At 36.8% G+C, this 21,759-nt stretch overlaps 2 protein-coding genes across 2 annotated transcripts in view; one reads left to right on the forward strand and one right to left on the reverse strand.

The window, feature by feature from the left end:
* Positions 1–4,356: 4,356 nt before the first annotated feature.
* On the forward strand, positions 4,357–7,630 carry LOC133874778 (uncharacterized). Its single transcript, XM_062312644.1, has 8 exons — positions 4,357–4,435; positions 4,613–5,522; positions 5,716–5,960; positions 6,061–6,294; positions 6,404–6,496; positions 6,611–6,712; positions 6,805–7,225; positions 7,333–7,630. Exons 1-8 carry the CDS (start codon positions 4,418–4,420, stop codon positions 7,503–7,505), a joined length of 2,196 nt encoding a protein of 731 aa, XP_062168628.1. The 5' UTR covers positions 4,357–4,417; the 3' UTR covers positions 7,506–7,630.
* A 1,191-nt stretch (positions 7,631–8,821) lies between these two features.
* The window catches only part of LOC133876169 (exopolygalacturonase-like), a 31,992-nt gene continuing 19,054 nt past the window's right edge, over positions 8,822–21,759 (reverse strand). The window contains exons 2-6 of the mRNA XM_062314453.1: positions 15,033–15,076; positions 11,984–12,061; positions 11,303–11,611; positions 9,637–10,152; positions 8,822–9,046 (exon numbers count right to left, since the gene is read on the reverse strand). Of these exons, the coding sequence (XP_062170437.1) occupies positions 8,822–9,046; positions 9,637–10,152; positions 11,303–11,611; positions 11,984–12,061; positions 15,033–15,076 (1,172 nt within the window). The remainder of the gene's footprint in view (positions 9,047–9,636; positions 10,153–11,302; positions 11,612–11,983; positions 12,062–15,032; positions 15,077–21,759) is intronic.

Below are 21,759 nucleotides of genomic sequence, written 5' to 3' on the forward strand. Positions count from 1 at the left end.
CTTTCTAAATTTATACCCTAACCCTAACAAACCCTAACCCTAAACCCTAACAAACCCTAACCCTAAACCCTTTAAAAAAAAAAAAATTCCTACACTTTCTAAATTTATAACCTAACCCTAACCCTAAACCCTAACCCTAACAAACCCTAACCCTAAACCCTAACAAACCCTAACCCTAAACCCTTTAAAAAAAAAAAAAATCCTACACTTTCTAAATTTATACCCTAACCCTAACCCTAAACCCTAAAAAAAAAAAAAAAAACCTAAACCCTCCTAAACCCTAACAAACCCTAACCCTAAACCCTAATCCCTTACAAACCCTAACCCTAAACCCTTAAGAAAAGAAAAAAAAAAAAAACAAAATCCTACACTTTTTTTTTTTAAAAAAAAAAAAAAGCCTAACCATAAACCCTAACAAACCCTAACCCTAAACCCTTTAAAAAAAAAAAAATCTTACACTTTCTAAATTTATACCCTAACCCTAACCCTAAACCCTAAACCCTAAACCCTAACCCTAAACCCTAAAAAAAAAAAAAAAACCTAAACCCTCCTAAACCCTAACAAACCCTAACCCTAAACCCTAAACCCTAAACCCTTACAAACCCTAACCCTAAACCCTAAAAAACCATAAACCCTAAACCCTAAACTCTAACAAAAAAACTAAAACCCTAAACTCTAACCATAAACCCTTTAAAAGGGAAATAAATTCGTACACCCCATGTTGCGTGACATGCTCAACTTTTTTACATGTTTATTTGTTTGACGTATGATTTGTCTTGTCCTCTTAACCCTATACAGAGGAATATGGACAAGTCTTGGATGTCAGCACCTAGGGGTACGACAACGTATAACGACGGGTGTAGGGCGTTTGTGACATTTGCCGTTCGTAACTGTACGGCCGTCGATGGAAAAATTTACTGCCCATGCAAGTATTGTCGAAATAACCAGCGTCACACTCCTGATTACGTTCTTGCCCACCTGACTGGAGGTCGGGGGATGAATCCGGGATACCATTTGTGGTATATGCACGGTGAGACTACGACTGGATCCGCTATTCCTGGTCAGTGTTCGAGTTATCACAGTGGCACAGAGGCCGCTGACCATAGCACTGAACATGGTGAAGTCACAGAACAGGAGGGTGTCGCCGTGGAACAGGATGATAACATGCACGCCATGTTGCGTGACGCCTTCGGCGTGCACGATGTTCCTGAAGCCGCAAGTACTCTTCCGCAACAAGTTGATGAAGATACGTCGTGCGAGGACGCATTGAAGTACCAAGAGCTGTTAAAGACTGCCGAGAAGCCCCTTCACCCTGGTACAAAGCACAGTAAATTGAGTGCTACTGTACACATGTACAACTTGAAGTGCGTTGGAGGTATTAGTAACAAGATTTTTTCAGACATTCTGGAATTCATCAATCAGTTGTTGCCTCCTTGCGATGAGGCATTGCCAGATAACACGTACGAGGCGAAGAAGTTCCTAAGTGGCATGGGTCTGGGGTATGAGAAGATTCCGGCGTGCCGTAACGACTGTATGTTATTCTGGAAAGACAATAAAGAATTAGATTCATGTACCGTATGTGGAGAGTCTAAGTGGAGGGCTGATACACATGTAGATGATGATGGTGAGATCATATCAGCGAGAAAAAAACGCCCGGTGAAGATCTTGAGGTGGTTTCCACTCATCCCACGGTTGCAGAGGTTATTCATGTCTGAGCATACTGCGCCCCATATGAGATGGCATGCAGAAGGCCGCACTAGGGATGGCGTATTGAGGCACCCGGCCGACGGTGAGGCATGGAGATCGTTCGACATTTTACATCCAAATTTTATGGCAGAGAGTAGAAACGTCCGGCTTGGTTTGACAGCAGATGGATTTAATCCATTTGGGAACATGAGCACATCTCACAGCACATGGCCCGTAATGCTTGTGCCGTACAATTTGCCACCTTGGATGTGCATGAAACAGTCGTCCTTCATCCTTTCCTTGGTTATCCCTGGACCGAGCTCACCAGGTATGGATATTGATGTTTACCTTCAGCCATTGATTGATGAGTTGCTGGAACTGTGGAATGTAGGGGTACGAACATTCGATGCTTCAAAGAAGGAAAATTTTATTATGCGATCTCAGTTGATGTGGACGATAAACGACTTGCCAGCGTATGCAGATTTATCAGGTTGGCCTAACAGGGGTGCGAAGGCATGTCCTTGCTGTATGCAATCGACGCGTTCTATACGCTTAAAGAACGGGTGCAAATTTTGCTATATGGGGCACAGGAGATATCTGCCGCCTGAACATCTGTGGCGGCTTAACAGGAGGACATTTGACGGTACCGAAGAATTTGCCAGCGCACCGATTGTGCCATGCGGATACGAGGTTCTCCAACAGTTGGACGGAGTTGCGTTTGGAGATGAGACCGCGGGTAAGAAGAAGAAACGGAAGAAGCGGAAGAAGGGTGCAGGGAGTTCCGATGTTATATGGAAGAAGAAAAGTATATTTTTCAGATTGCCGTATTGGAAAGACAATTTGCTTCGGCACAATCTTGATGTTATGCACATAGAGAAAAATGTCATGGACAATATACTTGGCACTATTTTGGATATAAAAGGGAAAACGAAGGACAACTTGGCAGCTCGGCTGGACTTGCAGGAAATGGGGTTGAGACCTAAGTTGCATCCGTTCACGGCCGCCAACGGTAAAACGTATATTCCCGCTGCCTGTCACACAATGTCTAGAGAGGACAAAGAAAATTTTCTGAAGGTTCTTCGAAATGTTAGGGTCCCGGACGGATACGCTTCGAACATTTCACGATGTGTTCGGCTCAAGGACCGTACAATTTCTGGCTTGAAGAGCCATGATAGCCACATACTGATGCAACAGCTTCTTCCAATTGCACTGCGTAAGTCATTGCCTGATAAAGTGGTTAGACCTCTTGTGGAGATTTCTGCATTTTTTAGAGGCATATGCTCAACAAAGCTATCACAAGAAGATATGGACCGACTGCAGGGTGACGTCTGTATCACTTTGTGCAAGCTAGAACAGATATTCCCTCCAGGGTTTTTTACCAGCATGGTCCACTTGGTTGTGCATCTTGTGCGCGAGTGTAGACTAGGCGGACCCGTGCAGTATAGATGGATGTACCCGGCAGAGAGGTAAAATTCGGCGTAATATGTAAATAAATATTTTTATTTAATTGTAATCCTAATTGACGACAATTAAATTGTCGTGTATGTGTTTAAACCAGGAGTCTGGGGAATTTCAAAAATAATGTGCGCAATAAAGCAGCTCCTGAGGGGTGCATTGCGGAGGGGTACATAGCGACCGAGCTGGTAACGTTCTGTTCAAGGTATCTGAATAACGCACCAACATTCCACAACAGACCTCAGAGGAATCCTGATGGATCCAAGGGAGCGGGCACGCGTGTTACCATGAACCGGTTGATAATGCACCAGATTCATCGTTATATTGTGTTCAACTCTGAAGAGTTTCACAATTTGCGGACGTAAGTAGTCCTAACCTTATATTTAGCAGAATTCGAGTAAAAGTATTAATAACAATTATTACATAATTGTATACGCTGAATGTAGGATGCACAAAGACGCGCTTAGGCGATCATGCACTAGGGGTCGCATTACGGAGGCTCTTATTGAAGCACAACATCATGAGCAGTTCTGCGAATGGTACCGTGCATATGTAAGGAAATAGTTGTAAATTTTAAATTGGATAAATTTATGCGGGTTCAGGATTATAACCCAATGTGATGTTTACTATTTGTAATTAAAACATAGGTCGATGGCCTGGACGATCAACGTAGGGAGGAATTGGGCCACAAGTTGGTTATGCGTTGTAGAGGGCTAAAGGAGACAGCGGTGAAGTACAACAGGTACGTGGTAAATGGAAAATTATTTCGCACGCTTGCTCATGATGTGGGAAGGAGGACTCAGAATAGCGGCGTCTGTGTTCCTACCGTTGAAGGCGAAACGTACTACGGACAGTTAACCGATATATTTGAGGTCGAGTACTATGACAGGACTACGTACGTCTTATTTAAGTGCAATTGGGCAGACCCCACAATGGACAGAGGATTCACAATAGACGAGTATGGCCTAGTGTTTGTCAACTTCAATCACCTCGTCCACAGGGGAGAACAGATTCAGGACGAGCCGTACGTGCTTACATCTCAGGTGGATCAAGTATTCTACGTAGAAGATGGAAGGAACCCAAATTGGGTTTGTGCGGTTAGGACCAAACCGCGCAACGTGTACGACGTTGGACAGGGGGATGGGAGTAATGAGGATGGTACAACCTACCATGAGTGCGTACCGCTCGTACTAGCCACTGCTGACCTACCAAATACGAATGACGAATTCGAGTACGACAGGCCCGACGTAGATCCTATTGAAGCTCCCGTGATACAATGATTGATGTATTTGTTGTGAGTATAATTAGCTTGAACTCAATACACTTGACTGATATATATATTGCTTGTACAATTCGCTTGTACTGAATACAAATTTTTATTAATTGTATAAATTTCGCTGTTCTTTAGTATGTTCATTAAAAATATATTAAAAAAACATATTCTAATTAATTTGTCTGCATTTGTTCGCAGGTATTGATGGACCAGAGACCCCCTCATTATGCGTATCGGGCACCTAGCCCACCCGTGCCCCCCATGACCACGCCCACTGTTTCGACGGCATTGTATTCTGCAGCGTGGCCACACCACCCAGACGGGCCTTATAGACCATTGTTGCCGGGTACGGTGGCCGTGCCCACGTCAGATCACGGACAGAGCAGCACAGCTGGACCTTGCAGCTCTCCATTGTCGGAGCTGCCGACATTATCTCAGATAGGGTTCACCCAACCGGGTAACGCATATCGATGGTGGCTGCGAGAAGGGATGGGGTCACAGGGTTATGCGCCGTACTTTCCGTATACGTATAGTGGACCTATGACGTGTAACCCTGATAGTGAGACGCAGGATGTAGGATTTCCACTGTCACAGACCGGGGAGATGCAGATGCCGGCTATGGGGTTGGGACAGATACCGGCACAGGCGGCGATGCCTGGCCAGATTTTGGGGCCGAGACAGATGCCAGCATCGGGGGCGAGTCAGGGCCCGGGCCCGAGACAGATGCCAGCATCGGGGGCGAGTCAGGGCCCGGGGCCGAGACGGATGCCAGCATCGGGGGCGAGTCAGGGCCCGAGGCATGTAGAGAGCCAGATGCCTTTATCTGGTGAGAGCCAGATGCCACTTTCCGGTGAGAGTCAGATGCCACTTTCCGGTGAGAGTCAGATGCCACTTTCCGGTGAGAGTCAGATGCCAGATGTGGGGGGGAGCCAGAGTACCCATGAGGAGGACGTTGCGATGTTGGGTACCGATCAGTTGGCCCCCGGTAGTCCCCAGGATATGGATTCAGATGATGATCAGCAGAATCCACAAGCCGGAGGGGTTGGGGAGGAGGTTGCGGGCGACCCAGCGACCCAGCACATACGGATTGAGCAGATTCGGTTGATGGGTAAGTACATATTTAGACATCCTTAAAACTCATATTCTCTTACCAAATTTTTGTTTTTTTTGTTTTGGTTTTTAAATAAATAAATATTTGATTAGAAATTGTTTATATATATATATATATATATATATATATATATGTTCTTTAATCTTATGATTAAATTTTTAACATTAATGTTGAATATTTCTTTCATTAGGGTACAACCCAGACGGGACCATTTATTATGAGGTGATTGACGACCCAGCGAGAAACTGGGTCCTCCCGAGGGGTAAGAAGGTTGTATTGCAGTACAATGCTGCTATACAACCTGTAGGACGGGCCTGCAATCGATTTCGGCGGGCTGAGGGCAAGATGATCAGGAGTGGGTCCTACATACACATGCGGGACGAATGGGCGAAGGTAAATAGGCAGATTAAGCAGGCAATGTGGGACGCGCTGATGGTATGTCTATGAATATAATTTAATTATTTATTTGAATTAAACTTGAGATTAATGTATTTCTTGAAGTTTTTAAACCTATAAAAATGTGTTGAATGTGCAGGAGGAGTTCTATGTACCTGTATCAGTAGACGCGCGCAGGGCACAACAGGAGGCTTTATGTGATATTGGCCGTAAGCACCGCTCGTGGAAGTCGAGGTTCAAAACCAAACTACGTATTAGAGACGGTGACACGCCCGAGATTATCCGTGCGAGAATGCCGGACAATTTTTTTGGCAACTATGACGCAGAAGATGTAGAGTTCCTGCTGAGAGATTGGTGCCGTGAGCAAAAAATCGTATGTAAGCCAAGAAAATGTTGTGGTTTTTTAATAACAGTTTATTTAATTTTAGTTTTAATTTAAGTGTGTCAATGCTTACATTTTTATTTTCATGTTAAATGCGTAGGCAACCTCTGAACGGATGAAGAGGCTGCGTGAGCAGAATGACCTTCCTCATTGTACGGGATCTAAAAGTTATGCCAGATTTAATCACGAGGAGGTATGAAAATATATATGTTTATGTTATATATATTTGTTGATAATTGTTTTTATTTTTATTTATACTATTTTTATCGCTATCTGTTTCTTATATATGTCAACTGCATGACGACAGACATGTACATCTGGCACGCCCCCCACTCGCGCCGCGTCGTTCGTGAAGACCCACACAAGGAAGGACGGCACTCACGTGAACGAACGTACACGGGTCCTATGCGTATGCTACTGATTTAATTTACTATTATTTTTAAAATTATGTGTGATTTGTCATTATTCAATATATGACTTGTTCATGTTGACGACGTACAGGAGAGGATGACGCAGAGTTTATCCAGTGATCCAGCCGCCACGCAAAGCGTCTCCGCAGACACGGTGCGTTGGGCACCGAACGACGCTTACGAACAGGCGGTTGGGAGGCCTGAGTATGCAGGGAGGGTTCGGCAGGTTGGGCCGAACGTCACACCTGTTCGGGGGACATGTTTCTCATATAGGCCTCGGTCACAAGGGGGACCATCTCAGGGCACGTCTCGGGATTGGGCCGAAAACACTCGGAAGATGGAAGAGATGCAAGCGGAGCTACAGGCTGAGCGAGCGAGGAATGACCTGTTGGAGCAGCGCCTGCGACAGGTTGAGGTCTTCATGTCCTCCATGGGAGCATCAGCACCATGTCTTGGTACGCCTTCACCTGCACACGTAGGTAGTACGTCGTCTGTTAGTAGTGCATCTGCAGGTATGATTTATACTGTGTGTAGGAAAAAATTAATTTCAATTTATTTTAATTACCCCTTTAATTTTGCAAGTAATATTATATACTTTAATTGTCTATATGATTTGCAGGTAATTCGACAACGGTTGGTACGTTGTCGCCTGTTGGACGACGGCTGACCCAGCATTCCATTGTCGCTACACCTTCGCCCGCTACACCATTCCTTGCTCAGCAATCGCCGGTTGGCGATAACACGCCTGGGACGGTACCTCCTCATTCGCAGGGACGCCCTTCAGATTTGTAGATATTTTGTGTAATTAATTTTTATGTGTAAATATTTGCTTAGTTAACGAATACGTTATTAACTTATGATTTGTGTAATATTATTTTGTGTAGTTTTTCTGTAAAATCAATATTTTGTTATTTGTGGTCGGAAATAATAAAATTTGAAATAACTATTAAAATTATTATACCAAATAATTTTAAATAACCAATACCAAAACTAAATTGAAGAAAAAAAATCCAAATTGGGTTTTTTATTTAATTAAATTTTTAATTTAATTAATTAATCGTATTTTTAATTTAATTTAAAAATACAATTAAATAATTAAATTAAAATTTTATTTAAATGAAAAATTCGATTTGGATTTTTTTTAAAAAAATATAACCAATTTGACACGTGTATCTAAATACACGTGTCAAAACAAGTTGACACGTGTATTGAGATACACGTGTCAAATTTGACACGTGTATCTCAATACACGTGTCAAAGTGTTTTGACACGAGTATTTAAAATACTCGTGTCAAACGGTTTGACACGTGTATCTTAATACACGTGTCAAAACACTTTGACACGTGTATTGAGATACACGTGTCAAATTTGACACGTGTATCTCAATACACGTGTCAACTTGTACACTTAATGTCGTGCACATTTGACACGCGTCTTACGCGTGTCAAAGTGCACGTGTCTAAATGTTTGACACGTGTACAGCACTGTACACGTGTCAAAATGCACGTGTCAAAGTGCATACATTTTTGTAGTGTATACCTATGGCCACGTTTACCTAAAACGCTACTGTTTACTTATTTTTGCAGCAAGTACAAATCACTTTAATACTTTGTCAACAGAAATGATATACTTACATCTTTTATATATATTTGTAAATTTTAATATAAGCAAATTTCAAATTTATCATTAAATTTATGGGGCTACCCAATGTGAGGTCATAAATTTAAAAGTAAATTTAAAAATGAGATGTATAATAAATATAGAGATTTGCACAACAATTTTTCATAACAATTACACAACAATACTGATGTACGTGTCTAATATTTTTATTTTATTTTTTATTTTTTTAAAAAAATATTGGACATATCAACGTTGTTGTGCAATTGTTATATAAGAATTATACAAATAACATATATCATAAATATATAAAATATGTAAAAAATATTATTTTCCAATTAGCAATGTTTGTTAGAAGCGCGGCGCTGTCGAACAGTTATGATGCATTTGCTGCGGCGTTTATAAAAGCCGCCGTTTTTGTTTGTAGCCGTAAAACAATTATTTGAAGTTCTGTGGCTGAAGTAAGCTAATCAAAATATGAAGTTGCAGGACTATATGCAAGGGGGAGGGCTTTGATGGCCAAGAGAGACGCCATTGACATGAGAGCACAACGCTGTAGCAGGTCCGTCAGGGCCACCGTAAGCCAAGTCGATGTTCTCCACCACTACGTTTTTGCATGGCCTGCTTTCGCTACATCGGAGTGTAACTGCAACTTTCGAACCGGAAATTCCCCAGATATTTCTGTACGTGACGTTGCTGATTTGCAGAAGAGAGGCCTATCGACAACAACGGATCGATTTCACAATTTTATTTAAGGAAAAATTTCACATGATATTTCATCATGTTTGTAAAAACTTACCGAAACTTAAAAGGAAGGTCAATTTAGAATATTTATCTTTCAATTTTTTTCAATGTCAACCTTCCGTTATAATTTTTCGTTAAATACTATTAAAATTCCTAAAATATATATATATATTTTTTTAAAAAAATTGTTAGGATTTAGGTGTTGGTCAGAATTTAGCGAAATTTGTAAAAATACCTATGTCTGAATTTTTAAAAAATAAAAAATAAAAGCGAACGTATTTTGAGAATTTTGATAGGATTTGATGAAAAATTCTAACAGATAGTTAAAATTAAAAACTATTGAAAGATGAATACCCTAAATTGACAATTCTTAAAATATGAATACATTTTCACAAAAGTGATGAAAGGTCATGAGTTAGTTATAAGTGAATGAAGTTGTCGTTTTATTTAACTTCATCTTTTCAATCATAAAATGAAATTACCTTGGTATTAAGAAATTCAGATCAATTTTATAACAAAATCAAGATAAATAAAAAACGGTTGATTGAAATTAATTAATTACCTGTTGACTGCAAGGGGGGTAGGGGCAATATTCTTGATCAATAATGATGGGATTGCCTACATGATCCATGAAAATGTCTTGATATAAGAAATTGGAAGCCCTACCGACCGATGGAGAAGCCCATGTTTTAATTCTCACTCCATCAGAAGTACCGCGAAAGGTGCAGTTTTTGACGACTACTCCGGTCACATCATCTCCATCTCCGTTTTTGCCGAGGCTCCCAACGCTTATTCCATGCCCAGGTCCACAAACAACCTTAGAAATATGGACCTTTGTAGCTCCGGGCAGCATGGCTATACAGTCATCGCCGGTGCCGATTATAGAACGCGAGATTCTGATGCGGTGAGAGCTTCCAATTTTAATCCCGTCCGTGTTGGGGCTGTCGCCGGGGGCCGATATTCTGATATTACTGATATTCACATTCTCACAACCGAATATCACAAAATGGTTGTTCTTACTGTCAATGGACCTCAAGTGATGAATCCGTGCATTGGTCACAAAATCAAATCTCATTGTCTGGGAGTATTTGCAAAGCATCGTGACAATATGTTAGGCTCTCACATTTTAAACCAAACAACTATCCAAAATTAGGTTTTACAATTTTTTATATGGTCCGTAATCTCGATACGGACTCAACATGAAATTAGGATGTAAGGGTTAAGAGGTCTAACCATTTAATTAAATAGGTCGGATTAGAGTTGACTTAATATGATTGAAATTCAATGCAATACCTAACACCAAATGCAATAAATTTTCTTTGAACCGTTCATTTTAACTAAACGATCTAGATCGTGATAATAAATATTTAAAAAGATCGAAGGCTTTTTGGGGCCTTTGGGTGGTTCCATTCCCCCTAAATGGGTCATAAGGGTGGTCGAACCACCCCTATGGGCAAACGGTTAGTTTGACCACTCTCAAACCAATCCTTAGCGTATACCGAATCATAACAAAAAACTTATTTATTTATTTTTTTTACAATCTAGACTGTTCATTTAAAATGATATTTCTATCTAATACAATGTACTTGCACTTGATACAATATTCCTCTCAATCCAAAAAAAAAAATTAGGTTTAACATTTTATGATCCATTGTGTGGTGTTCGAAACAGTTGTCCCCTTACAAGCTTGATGTCGCTAATAAACCATTTTTTTAAACTGAGGTACCCATATTAGCAAAAACATAATGAGTAATGATGTTTAGTACAATTGAGATGATATGGTTGTAAAAATTAATTTTTGATTTTTTTTTTTTTAATAAGTGCTGCTTTAGGGGCTGATTTTTACTTTTATATCAAGTTATATGATAGTCATATAAGAATCTATTAAATGACATTAATCAAGCATAATACACAAAGAATAACACTTTTTCTTCTTTTTTTTTTTTTCTTTTTTTTTTTTTGGGAACAAGAGTAGCGTTTTTAAAAATTTAATATTTTTACAGAACCTGATATATTTTTTTGTACGTAGTGTCTAAACCTTCCAAGAAAGACTAAAAAAAAGTATCTAAAATTAAAATGTTCCTAGAAAATAAAATAAGATGCACAGTTTAGTTTCCAGATGGCTATGTGCCAACCCCAATAATAATAATAATAATAAATAATAATAAATAATATATATAAAGAGAGGAAATTAATTAGAGAAAGAAAAGAAGAAATAAGTTACGTACAGTAGGTAGAGCAGGACAATGGGAATCCTTGTTGCAGTCATTGAAGCGCCAAGCAAGCTGTCCTTGGGCGTCCAAGGTGCCGCCGCCACTGACTGTCAAACGGTCAGCATATCGAAAATTAATCCAACTGTCCGTTGAGAAGTTGGTTGGATCAGTAGGAGCCTTGAGAACCCCTTTAATCACAAGGCTCATCTGCCCCTTGCATGGACCCTCAAATCTCACCGACTTCACCATGTACGTTCCTCGCGGGATCAAAACCCTTGCCAATCCCTTCCATTCACATGCTTCCTTCCATCCCTTCACAAATGCCTATCATAAAAATTTAACATAAAAATTAGCGGGTTATGATTGATAAGTCTGATCGAATCGAATTAGAATTGATCGATATAGTCTTATAAAAATACTTCGACACGATACGACCCGAACCCAACGCAGACACTAATTACCGCCCGTCAATGGCAGACCTATATGGGGCCAAGGGGGCCTTGGCCCCCCAACCCCCAAAATTTTTCTCAAAACAAAAAAAATAAATAAATAAATTTTTGCCCTTAATTTTGTTTATTTTTTTAATTTTGTCCCTTCAAATTTTTTTTCTTTCAATTTCGCCCTCTCATATTTACAAAGTTAGGTCCGCCACTGCCGCCCGTAACTTCTTAGAAGTAATGTCATATGAAATATTACCTCACTGTTTTCGGTTGCACCATCTGCAACTGCACCGTAGTCCATCAGGTTGAAAAGCTTGACTTGGCCTCGAACTCCGGTAACCAATACCATCAAAGACGTTAACAAGCAAGCCCAACCAAAAGCATGTTTCGAACCCATTTCCTTCTTGCTTTTTATTTTTCTATTTTTTTCTTTTCTTTTCTTTTCTTTTCTTTTCTTGTAGATAAAGTAGTCTAAAGCCTCCGGCAGCACAGTTGAGACAACCAGACAACCACTTACCGAGAAAAAGAAATGGGAAGACCGACTTTTATATCTGAAAATAGGATGAATTTAGTTTTATACAGATTTGATTTTATTGATGTTTCTTGTTGTTTATATATGGAAATATGAAAGATTTCTTTCTTCTATAGATTGTATTTTGAGAAACCAAATATGGAAAGTTGACAAAACGTCTATTATATATAGAGGAGAAAAAAAAAAAAAAAAAACCCATTTATAACGTATATATGCATGATTTTTAATTTCTGAGGTGCAAAAGTGTTTCTAATTTATTGGGGGGATTCACGGGACAGAAACTGTACCATATATGTACGGGTCTTATCGGTTCTTTCCAAAAAATAAAAATACTTTTAAAGACTCACATCAAAAAAGGAAACGCCAAAAAATGCATATATGCGAGTAAAATCCTGTTAATAGAAAAAAATTCAAGAAGAATATAATAATATCGTCTCAGAATATCACGGTGATCATATATATATATATATATATATATAGTATCCATCTCTAATTCAAGATAACTCAATTTAAAAAATTACCTCATTACACCATGAGAGAATCGTCCATGTGCATGCATAAAGTAAAAAAATATATCCATAAAACATAATTTTGTTTTACTATTTAACTATCCAAAACAACTAATTAAGTTATGGGGGTAGGATAATAGCGAGAGGTCATGAAGGGAAAGTGTTGGTATTAATGTTATGATTGAGGGAAATGCCCTGAAAATAGTTAATTCCTTGCAAAAAGAATGGTGTTGTTGGAATGGGTATGAACAATTGATTGAGAGATGTAAAATTTATTTCGAATAGCTTTCAATCATGGTGAGCAGGGCATATAAAAATGGAAGCTAGTGAAGAAGCTAGCACACACATTAGCAAAGACAGCTATTCATTAGTACTGATCTTTAGGACAAGTTTGGACAGAGAATTTTCAGGTGTTCTGTTTCTTCCTTATTTATTAATGAAATCTACAAGATTTTTTTTTTTTGGAAAAGTATACATAACTTTCTCAAACTACTACCTCATTATCAATGTCTTATGTTTTCCCTCAAAACTACTAATTGTGTCAATGTCCCATTTTAAATTATCAAAAAATGTTAATGTCCCCCTTAATGACAAAAATACCATTTATAAAATTATTTAAAAATGAAAATAAAAAAATGTTATACAAAAAAATAAACAAAAATAAAATAAAAAATAAAAAATAAAAATAAAAACTGGTTTTTTTTTTTTTTTTTTTGGTTTTTAATTTGTTTTTAATTTTTCTTTATTTTTTTTTTAATTTTGGTTTTTATAAATTTTGGTTTTTTAAAAAATTGTTTTTGAGCTTTTTATTTTTTAAATTCTTTTTAGAATTTATAAGGACATTTTTGTCTTATAAAAAAATTTATGGTCATTTTTGTCTTTTTGTTGGTCTTAAGAGGGACATTGACATTTTTTGATAGTTTGAAGGGGGACATTGACACAATTGATAGTTCGGAGGGACATTGACAATTGAGTGGTAGTTTAAGGGGGATATATGTATTTTTTTTTTTTTTTTAAAAAAAAAAAAAGAAAAATTTTTAAAAAAAAAAAGAAAAAACAAAAAGAAAAAAGAAAAAAGAAAAAAAAACCTTATGTAAGAGTTATATCTATTCATTAAAATCATCATGTGGCTATAAAAATTGACACATTTAGCCCCTCATTGTCAGTTTCCACCTCCAAAGTGCCAACAAACCCTAGCAACAAGAATTTAATGTTTACATGTTGCTACCTCTTATATTTATACTAAAACATTACTTGAAGAGAAAGTAAGCCTATGCCTAATAGTAATAGTAAACCTAGTTCTAGTAAAAGACGAAGATCTAATCATAGTAAGAATATGAAATTATTACAATCAAAAAAGGAAATAAGCTCTTAATTATAAAAGCAAATAAAACATATTTATCTCAGCGGTCACAAATCCCCTCCTAGAATATTTGCCATTTAAAACACGCGCCAGCTGTCTACTGATTAAGGATCGCTAGTTGGGTAAGGCTTAACGATTGGGATCATGTCTCAAGATTGCTTCTTGGAAGTGCATCTCGCAATCGCTTCTCATAAGCGCATGCTTCTCACGAACGCTTCTCGGAAGCGCTTGCGTCTCCGAAGTGCATGCTTCTTGGGAGCATCCTATATTAGTCTCCCCTTTTTGAAAAAATCGTCCTCGAGTTATTCTTTGACTTCTTTGGGGGAAAATATTCGAATATGTCCGCAACATTGAATGTTGAGGAAATAGCCAGGTCCTCTGGAAGATCAATGACATATGCATTGTCGTTAATCTTCTTGAGTATTTTGCATAGGCCATACTTCTTGTTCCTCACCTTTCCTGAAGTCCTTGTCGATAGTCGCCCCTTGCATAAATAAACCATTACAAGATTTCCCTCTCGAAAAATCTTCGATCGCCAACCCAACCCATGTGAGACTCAGCCCACACATTCACAGCCCAGCCGGTGAACCCAGCCCAGCTTACATATGCAGGCCAAGTGCAACTGCCCCAAACAAATATCTCCATCTCAGCTTGCCGCCCAACGAATTGCATCCCAGCTTTTCATCCTTCTTGCTCCCCAAGCTGAATTCCAGCCATTAGATGAGATCAAAAGGAGTTGATCTTGGCCGTCCAATTCAGTATGAAAGGAACCCATCCCCTTCACAAATCGCACACCTCTCTTCTTCAATTCTCTCAAACTCTCTTGGTTGTCCTATGTTTCCAGGAGCTCTTTCTCTCCCTTCGGTAAGTCTCTCTATGTCTCTTGTCTCTATCATGTGTGTTGGGTAACAGAAAAGGGAAAAAGAAAGAACAAGAGAGGAGGTTCTAGGATATGTGGGTGTGTGTGTGTCCGGTGGGTTAAAAAGAAAAGAAGAAAAGAAAACCCAAAAGAAAAGTAGAAGAAACAGTAAGTGTCTCTCCCTTAATCTTCTCGTGTGTGTGTGTATTGTACAAAAGAAAGAACAAAAAGTTAAGAAAGAAAAGCAAAGAAGAGAGTCTTGATCAACTAAGGGAAAAAGGAAGCAATAAAAAAGCAAAGGAAAGAAAGACAAGAAGAGGACCCACTTTTTTTTTCTCTCTCTCGTTAGTCATCCCTTTTTTGTTTTATATTACTCACTTTCCCTAAATACAAGAACAAGCTCTTCTCTCAACATTCAATAGATAAGGGCAAAATAAAGAAAAAAGAAACCTTTTGTACATTTACAAAATAAATCACTTTAGCTTTGGTAAGTTCTTATATAGCTTTGTTTATTTATTTCATTAGTTTATGATTTTATGAGTTTAAAAGTACTCTAATCTTTTCGTGTTTATGTTTTTTTTTAATAGGGTATTCCCAGTTGCGTATTTAAGTCATAAATCACGCCGTTGTGATGCCCGAATATAAATAAATATTTTTATAAAAACACCGTTATAATGCTTGAGTAAAAAGTTCCTATTTTACAAAAACGCTATTACTCTGCCCTAATATTTTGAAATATTTTAGGCGTTATTGATACTAATGCCGTTATTCTGCCTAGATTTTATAAGAATAAAATAAGGTTATTATTTTATTAACTTGTTTTGAAACATAAAACTTATTATTTATGTTTGGTAAGCTATTATGTTTATCTGATATAAAATATATATATATATATATGATTTTTAATGTTAAAGCTTTTATAATGACATTTTAACTAAAATTGGTTTGTTTGGGGTATGGAGTGTTGGACTAATGACTAGGTGATTCAAGGGAGTTACTGTTTTTGGGGGGGAATTTTATGTGGTTTAGGCCGAATGAGTTCTTATTGAAATTCCATGTTAACGATTTAGTCTATTAAGTAGTAAAGTTGATAGGTAGTATAATTTGGAAATCGATGGTTGCATGTTATAGGATACCTTAGTTTAAGTTATAGGCTTCAAATATCATAATATTTTTCTAAACTTCTTCTTGCAATTTATTTAGGTAGAAGGCAGCTAAAATATTGCTAAAAAAATACCAGGTAAGGGAAACACTCTCTCAAAACCCTGGCAAAGTTTTAATAGAACTTTTTTTTAACAGAAAAAGTCAGGGATTTTCTAAACTCTTTCAACTCTTTTAATATTACTTGTCTTTTTATATTACCATTATAATAATGCTCTTTTCATATGATGTGATTGAAATCTCATGTGATCATACTTGGTTTATATTTGATACATGCGCACCTTATGAATAAAGTTTGTGAAATTATAGTTCCCAAAAGTATGTGCACCATATGAATAAAGTTAATGATATCATAGTATATGTGTTACATGTGCACCATATGAGCAAAGGTTGATGATATCATAGTATATGTTACATGTGCACACAGTTTTACCCCCGTGGTACTATGTCATAGATGATCTGAATCATATATGTGTTATGTGTTATGTGGGTAGCATGGCAACCACACGGAAGGACGAAAGTGTGGGCTATCGGCCGGGTGGCCTTCACCTAGGGAAGTTCCCAACCCGGTACAGTTCTCCCCTGTGACGACAGGATGAGCCCATAGTTGTCCTTTGAGACGAGTCAAACGTGTGCCGCTCATGGTTAAAAGCAGAATTGGGCCAAGGGAGGTTAAAACTTACACGCTATATAAATGATACATACATTTTATGTAATTATATTTTATTTAACTGTTTCTTTATTTGTAGAAGTATTTGAACTCTATTTAGAATTCCTGAAAAGAAAATTTCACTTTTATTGCTGTGTTTTCCTTACTGAGTTGTCAAACTCATCCATTTTTCCCCCAAATCTTTTCAGATGACACTGTAGACCAGAGTCTTTTCTTTATGAATGGCATAGACCCCACCCCTAAGAGCAATAGATCGATAAAGACCGGCCTAACTTTTGTATTATGCCTATTTTTTTGAAATTCCTGGAAATATGATGTAATAACTAAAGAACTACTATATATATATATATATATATATATATATATATATATATATATATATATATTCATATAATGAAATATAGCCATGTGCTGTTCCTGGAAAAATGTGTGCATGCTTTAAATTATAGGAATGTTTTATAGCTCACGTTTGTGTTCCCCTTACATCCCCAAACGGGGGCGTGACAATTTTCACAAACTCTTGGTCTTTGGGATTTTAGATTAAATCTAAAGATATATGAGTTTGATTTTATGTGTTCTTAGGATTTGTTGTGAGGAGTTTGCTAAACACACTCCAAGTGTTGGATTTATATTTGATGAAATTTTTGGTGAGTTTTCTTAAACCCTAACTTTTGGGTTATGTATTTTAATTGCGATTTCTTGTGCATAATCCTAAGTAAACCTTATGGGTTAGTGTTATTAGTGTTTAAATATCAATATTATGTTATGGGTTAGTAAAATAAATTATGGGTTTATGTTTGGAAACTCTAATTTTATGGGTTAAATTAATTTAGGGGTTTTAAGTGTTCAAAACCTAGATTATTAATTTGTGGATTAATTATAGTTATTGTGATCCCAAATTAGTTATGGGTTTTGTAAAAATATGTATTTATGGGGATATGTTCTAATATTAGTAAAAATAAATAATTATGGGTATTTTGTTTAAATACTATTTGTGAAGTTAACCCTAAGATTTTCTTATAGGTTAATGTTATTTTAAATGTGTTAATGAATTAAGTAAATTAATTAGTAATTAAGTTAGTAATTATTGTAAAAAGATTAGTGAATGTAATTTTAGAGTTAATGTTAGCATAAAAATGTTAGTGAAAATAATTGTGAGTTAGTAATTAATATTATAAGTAAATAATTAAATAATAATTTTAATATCTAACCCTTAGTAAATATTTTTGGGGTTAGTGTTATTTAGGTTTAATTAGTGTTTGCTAATATGGGTAAGAGAATAGGATGTAATTTTAGTGTCTAATCTTAAACAAGTGTTTTGGGTTAGAGGTGTTGTGATTAAAATTTGTAAATAAGGTTTACGGGTTTGGGACTTGTTGTGCAAATATCTACCTAAATAAATAGGCAAATACTTGTACGTTTTATTCGCAAGTGCACAAGATCAGAAAGATAGTATAGTAGGCAAATACGAGATCATTCCCACGAGGATTGGTAAATTATGCTTAAAAATATATTCCTAAAAGAGATATGTTTAATAAGACAGGATAAAAGATTGAATGAAAAATAATAATAAGAAAAGGTAGGGCTTCAATATACATCACTAATCGTACTCAAATAAGATTCGCAATATGCACAATACTACAATCATAACATGATGCTTAATGTTTACCAACCACAAGGGAATAGTATCTTCTCCTAAAGCTATTGATTTCCCTAAGCAACGAGTTAGGCATGATATCTATTCTAACTCTTTTCTTCCTTGAAGGATTTAGTATGGTATCTACTAAGTTGTTCTTCAAGAAAGCATAAATCTATGGAAATCGGTAAACACACTCAGATTGGAACATGGTATCTATTCCAGTTGTCATTATGTTGATTAATCCAAGAACCTGTGTCGGGGTTCTTTCGTTACTCTATTATGCCCAGGACTCGGTCATCCAAATTGACATAAATAACAAATCCATACCACATGCATATGATGGCCAAACATAAACATGCGAGGAATTCAAGAAACTAGAATTAATCAAGTTAAGCATCAATATATAAATTGTAGCAAAGCAAATTGAAAAACTTAAAGAGACATGATTAGGGCTTCAATCGAGCCTTAACTAAAGTATTAGTTAAAACTAATATAAACTAAAATTATATACATACAGAAAATAAATAAAGGAAGAAAGAAAATAAAAAATAGAAATAACCTCCTTCTTGATGTAGCCTTTGATTCTTCCTCAAAGCTTGTGTGTATTTTTCTTCAAAGGCTAGAGGCCTATTTATAGGGATTAGAGAAGCTCTATAAATCCTAGAACAATAGGTCTTCTAGTCCAAATAGAATAATTACAAGTCTTTTCTTTTTCTGAAATTTCCATCCAAGTAGGAAAAGGATTCCAAAATTTGTACAGATTTGCGGTCTTTTATTGCGGGGCAATTTTGGCATGGTAAACATCCAAATTCGGAAAAACTTATTTCTGAAATATTTGTTTCATTTTGTCTTATCTTTTCAGAGGAATGCTAGAGCATCTTCTTGTGTTCTCCTGGTGTTCTCTAGGAATGGCATAGATGTAATTTTTTTGATTAAAAAATTACATCTATGCCATTCTAGGAGAACACTAGGAAATGTTCTGGCATTTCTCATCTTTCCAACTCCACCAATTTCGTTGCAATCCTATACTTGAGCCAAAAGTTATTATTAAATTACTGATATGTACTCATTCTGGATTCTTTCCAAAAATAACTAATTTTTGCCGACTTCTCTTTCCTTAAATTCAAAATTGATTGGAATTGAATCTATCCAAAAGTGAGTTTGCTGACTTCGTTATAATCTTGGAATTTGATGGACTTTCTTCCAAAACCTGTAAAATACAAGAAAACACAAAAACAACACAAAACATCAAACTATAACAAAACTAAGAGCTTAACATGTGTAAATTAAGGGGCTTGAATGTGTAACATTCAGAACTTATCAGGACCCTTAAAAATATTAGGGGTTTTCCAACGGTTTAGCCTTGAGCGATTCAATTGTTAATTAGGGTGTTAATTATTTAAGGTGCTAAATAGTGCAATTTGTTATTCCATAGTGATACATTGCAAGGTGGCGTTTAGGAGACCTAAGCTTGATATCCGCGCAACCAAGTGAGTATTCTACTCACTGAGGGACCTTAGTAATTTAGATATATGAATTGATATGTTTGGTTTAATTTGAGTATATGTAATTATGAGCCATATTGTGAAAATATGTTGATGAATTGATGTTGAAGGATGCATGAGATTTGTATTGCAAAAGATGGCAGGACGTTGAATTGATGTTGAGTATCGTACGAGATTTATGTTGTGAATATGATATATGTTGATGAATTAATATTGAAAAATGCATGAGATTTGTATTGTGAATGGAAATGTGATAGTAAGATAATGTAGAAATATGCATGAAAATAAATGTGAATGAGTCTGTGAGATATTGGATTGTAGATTGTATGGATAAATGGATATGGATAAATCTTGGTTGTATATGGTTGCGGAATTTTGACAAAGATATGTATTGATGATAGAGTTGTGAAGTGTTGAATTAAGAATTATGTTGAGATGGTTGAAATTGTATGTGGAAATTATTAGGGATTGAATAACATGATGTAGAATATATGTATATATATATATATATATATATATATATATATATATATATATATATATAGATAGATAGATAGATATAGATATATGTGGTGGAATTGTGGATGTGTGTAGATGGAAAATTTGTTTAGACATACATGTGTAACAGTAGGGGTATGATGAGGTAATTTGGATTAATGAGAACTTGTAGTTGATAGATGGTAAGTCCAATGTGGTAGTATCTGGCACAGTGGTAGGTCAAAAGGTAGTAACTCTTGGCCGAGATATATGATAAGCCTAGCATTGAAGTGCTAGCTCACGTGAGATGTGTGCCCTAAGGGTCATAGATTTATGGGCGGTGTTGATGGTAAGCCTAGCATTGAAGTGCTAGCACGCGTGAGATGTGTGCCCTGCGGGTCATAGCTTTACGGGCAGTGTTGACGGTAAGCCTGACATTGAAGTGTTAGCACTTGTGAGATGTGTGGTAAGCCTAACATTGAAGTGCTAGCACACGTGAGATGTGTGCCTTGCGGGTCATAGCTTTACGGGCAATGTTGACGGTAAGCCTAGCATTGAAGTGCTAGCATTGGTGAAATGTGTGGAATATTGTTTATGGTATGCGTGGAATATTGTTAGTGGAAACCGTGATAATATAATGTGTGATGAACAACGTGACTTGTACTTGATAATGTGTTGTTGTGTGTACTTAATAATTTGTGAATAACGCTGTTGAACCCTGCATGCATTTATGTTTGTGTATGTTGTATACTTAGTGAGTCTTATACTACTGAGGTAGTGAACTCATATTTCACCTGTACGGATGTGGTTGACCCCACAACTAACCACATCCGTACAGACTCTGATGTTTTGACTGCAAGTTCAATGGATCTAATGAATGAAGTCGAAGCATAGTACTTGGGATGTTATGACTGAAGCCTGATGCGACAATTATAATGTTGGACCATGGGTTGTCCGCCTTTTAGTAGATTTTGTTTATGGCTCGTGTCGCATGTGACAATTGTATTTATGAGCCAGACTTTTGGTACGTATTTAATAGCTATAAAGAAGTCTTGAACAAATAGACATATTAATGGCTCTTTTGTTGTAATTAACTGTTGTTTATAGATATACCTTCTGCTATGTTGATAATGTTATTATGTGTTATCCGCTGCGTAGATGGAACTCTGATTATCAGGTACATGTTATGGAATGTGTACTGTATGTTAGCTGAGCGACATGTAGTTGTGCCACTGTGATGACTCATTTTATGTTTTCCAAAGAAAAAAAAATTGGGTTTTCACACGCTGCCTCTTTTGCAAAAGTGGAGAACCGACA

This window comes from Alnus glutinosa, chromosome 8, assembly GCF_958979055.1.
Source record: "Alnus glutinosa chromosome 8, dhAlnGlut1.1, whole genome shotgun sequence".
Taxonomy (NCBI): domain Eukaryota; kingdom Viridiplantae; phylum Streptophyta; class Magnoliopsida; order Fagales; family Betulaceae; genus Alnus; species Alnus glutinosa.

Coding starts and splice junctions, on each gene's coding strand:
- LOC133874778 (XM_062312644.1), top strand. Junction 6,295..6,403: donor GGTGCCGTGAGCAAAAAATC/GTATGTAAGCCA, acceptor TTAAATGCGTAG/GCAACCTCTGAACGGATGAA. Junction 7,226..7,332: donor TGTTAGTAGTGCATCTGCAG/GTATGATTTATA, acceptor TATGATTTGCAG/GTAATTCGACAACGGTTGGT.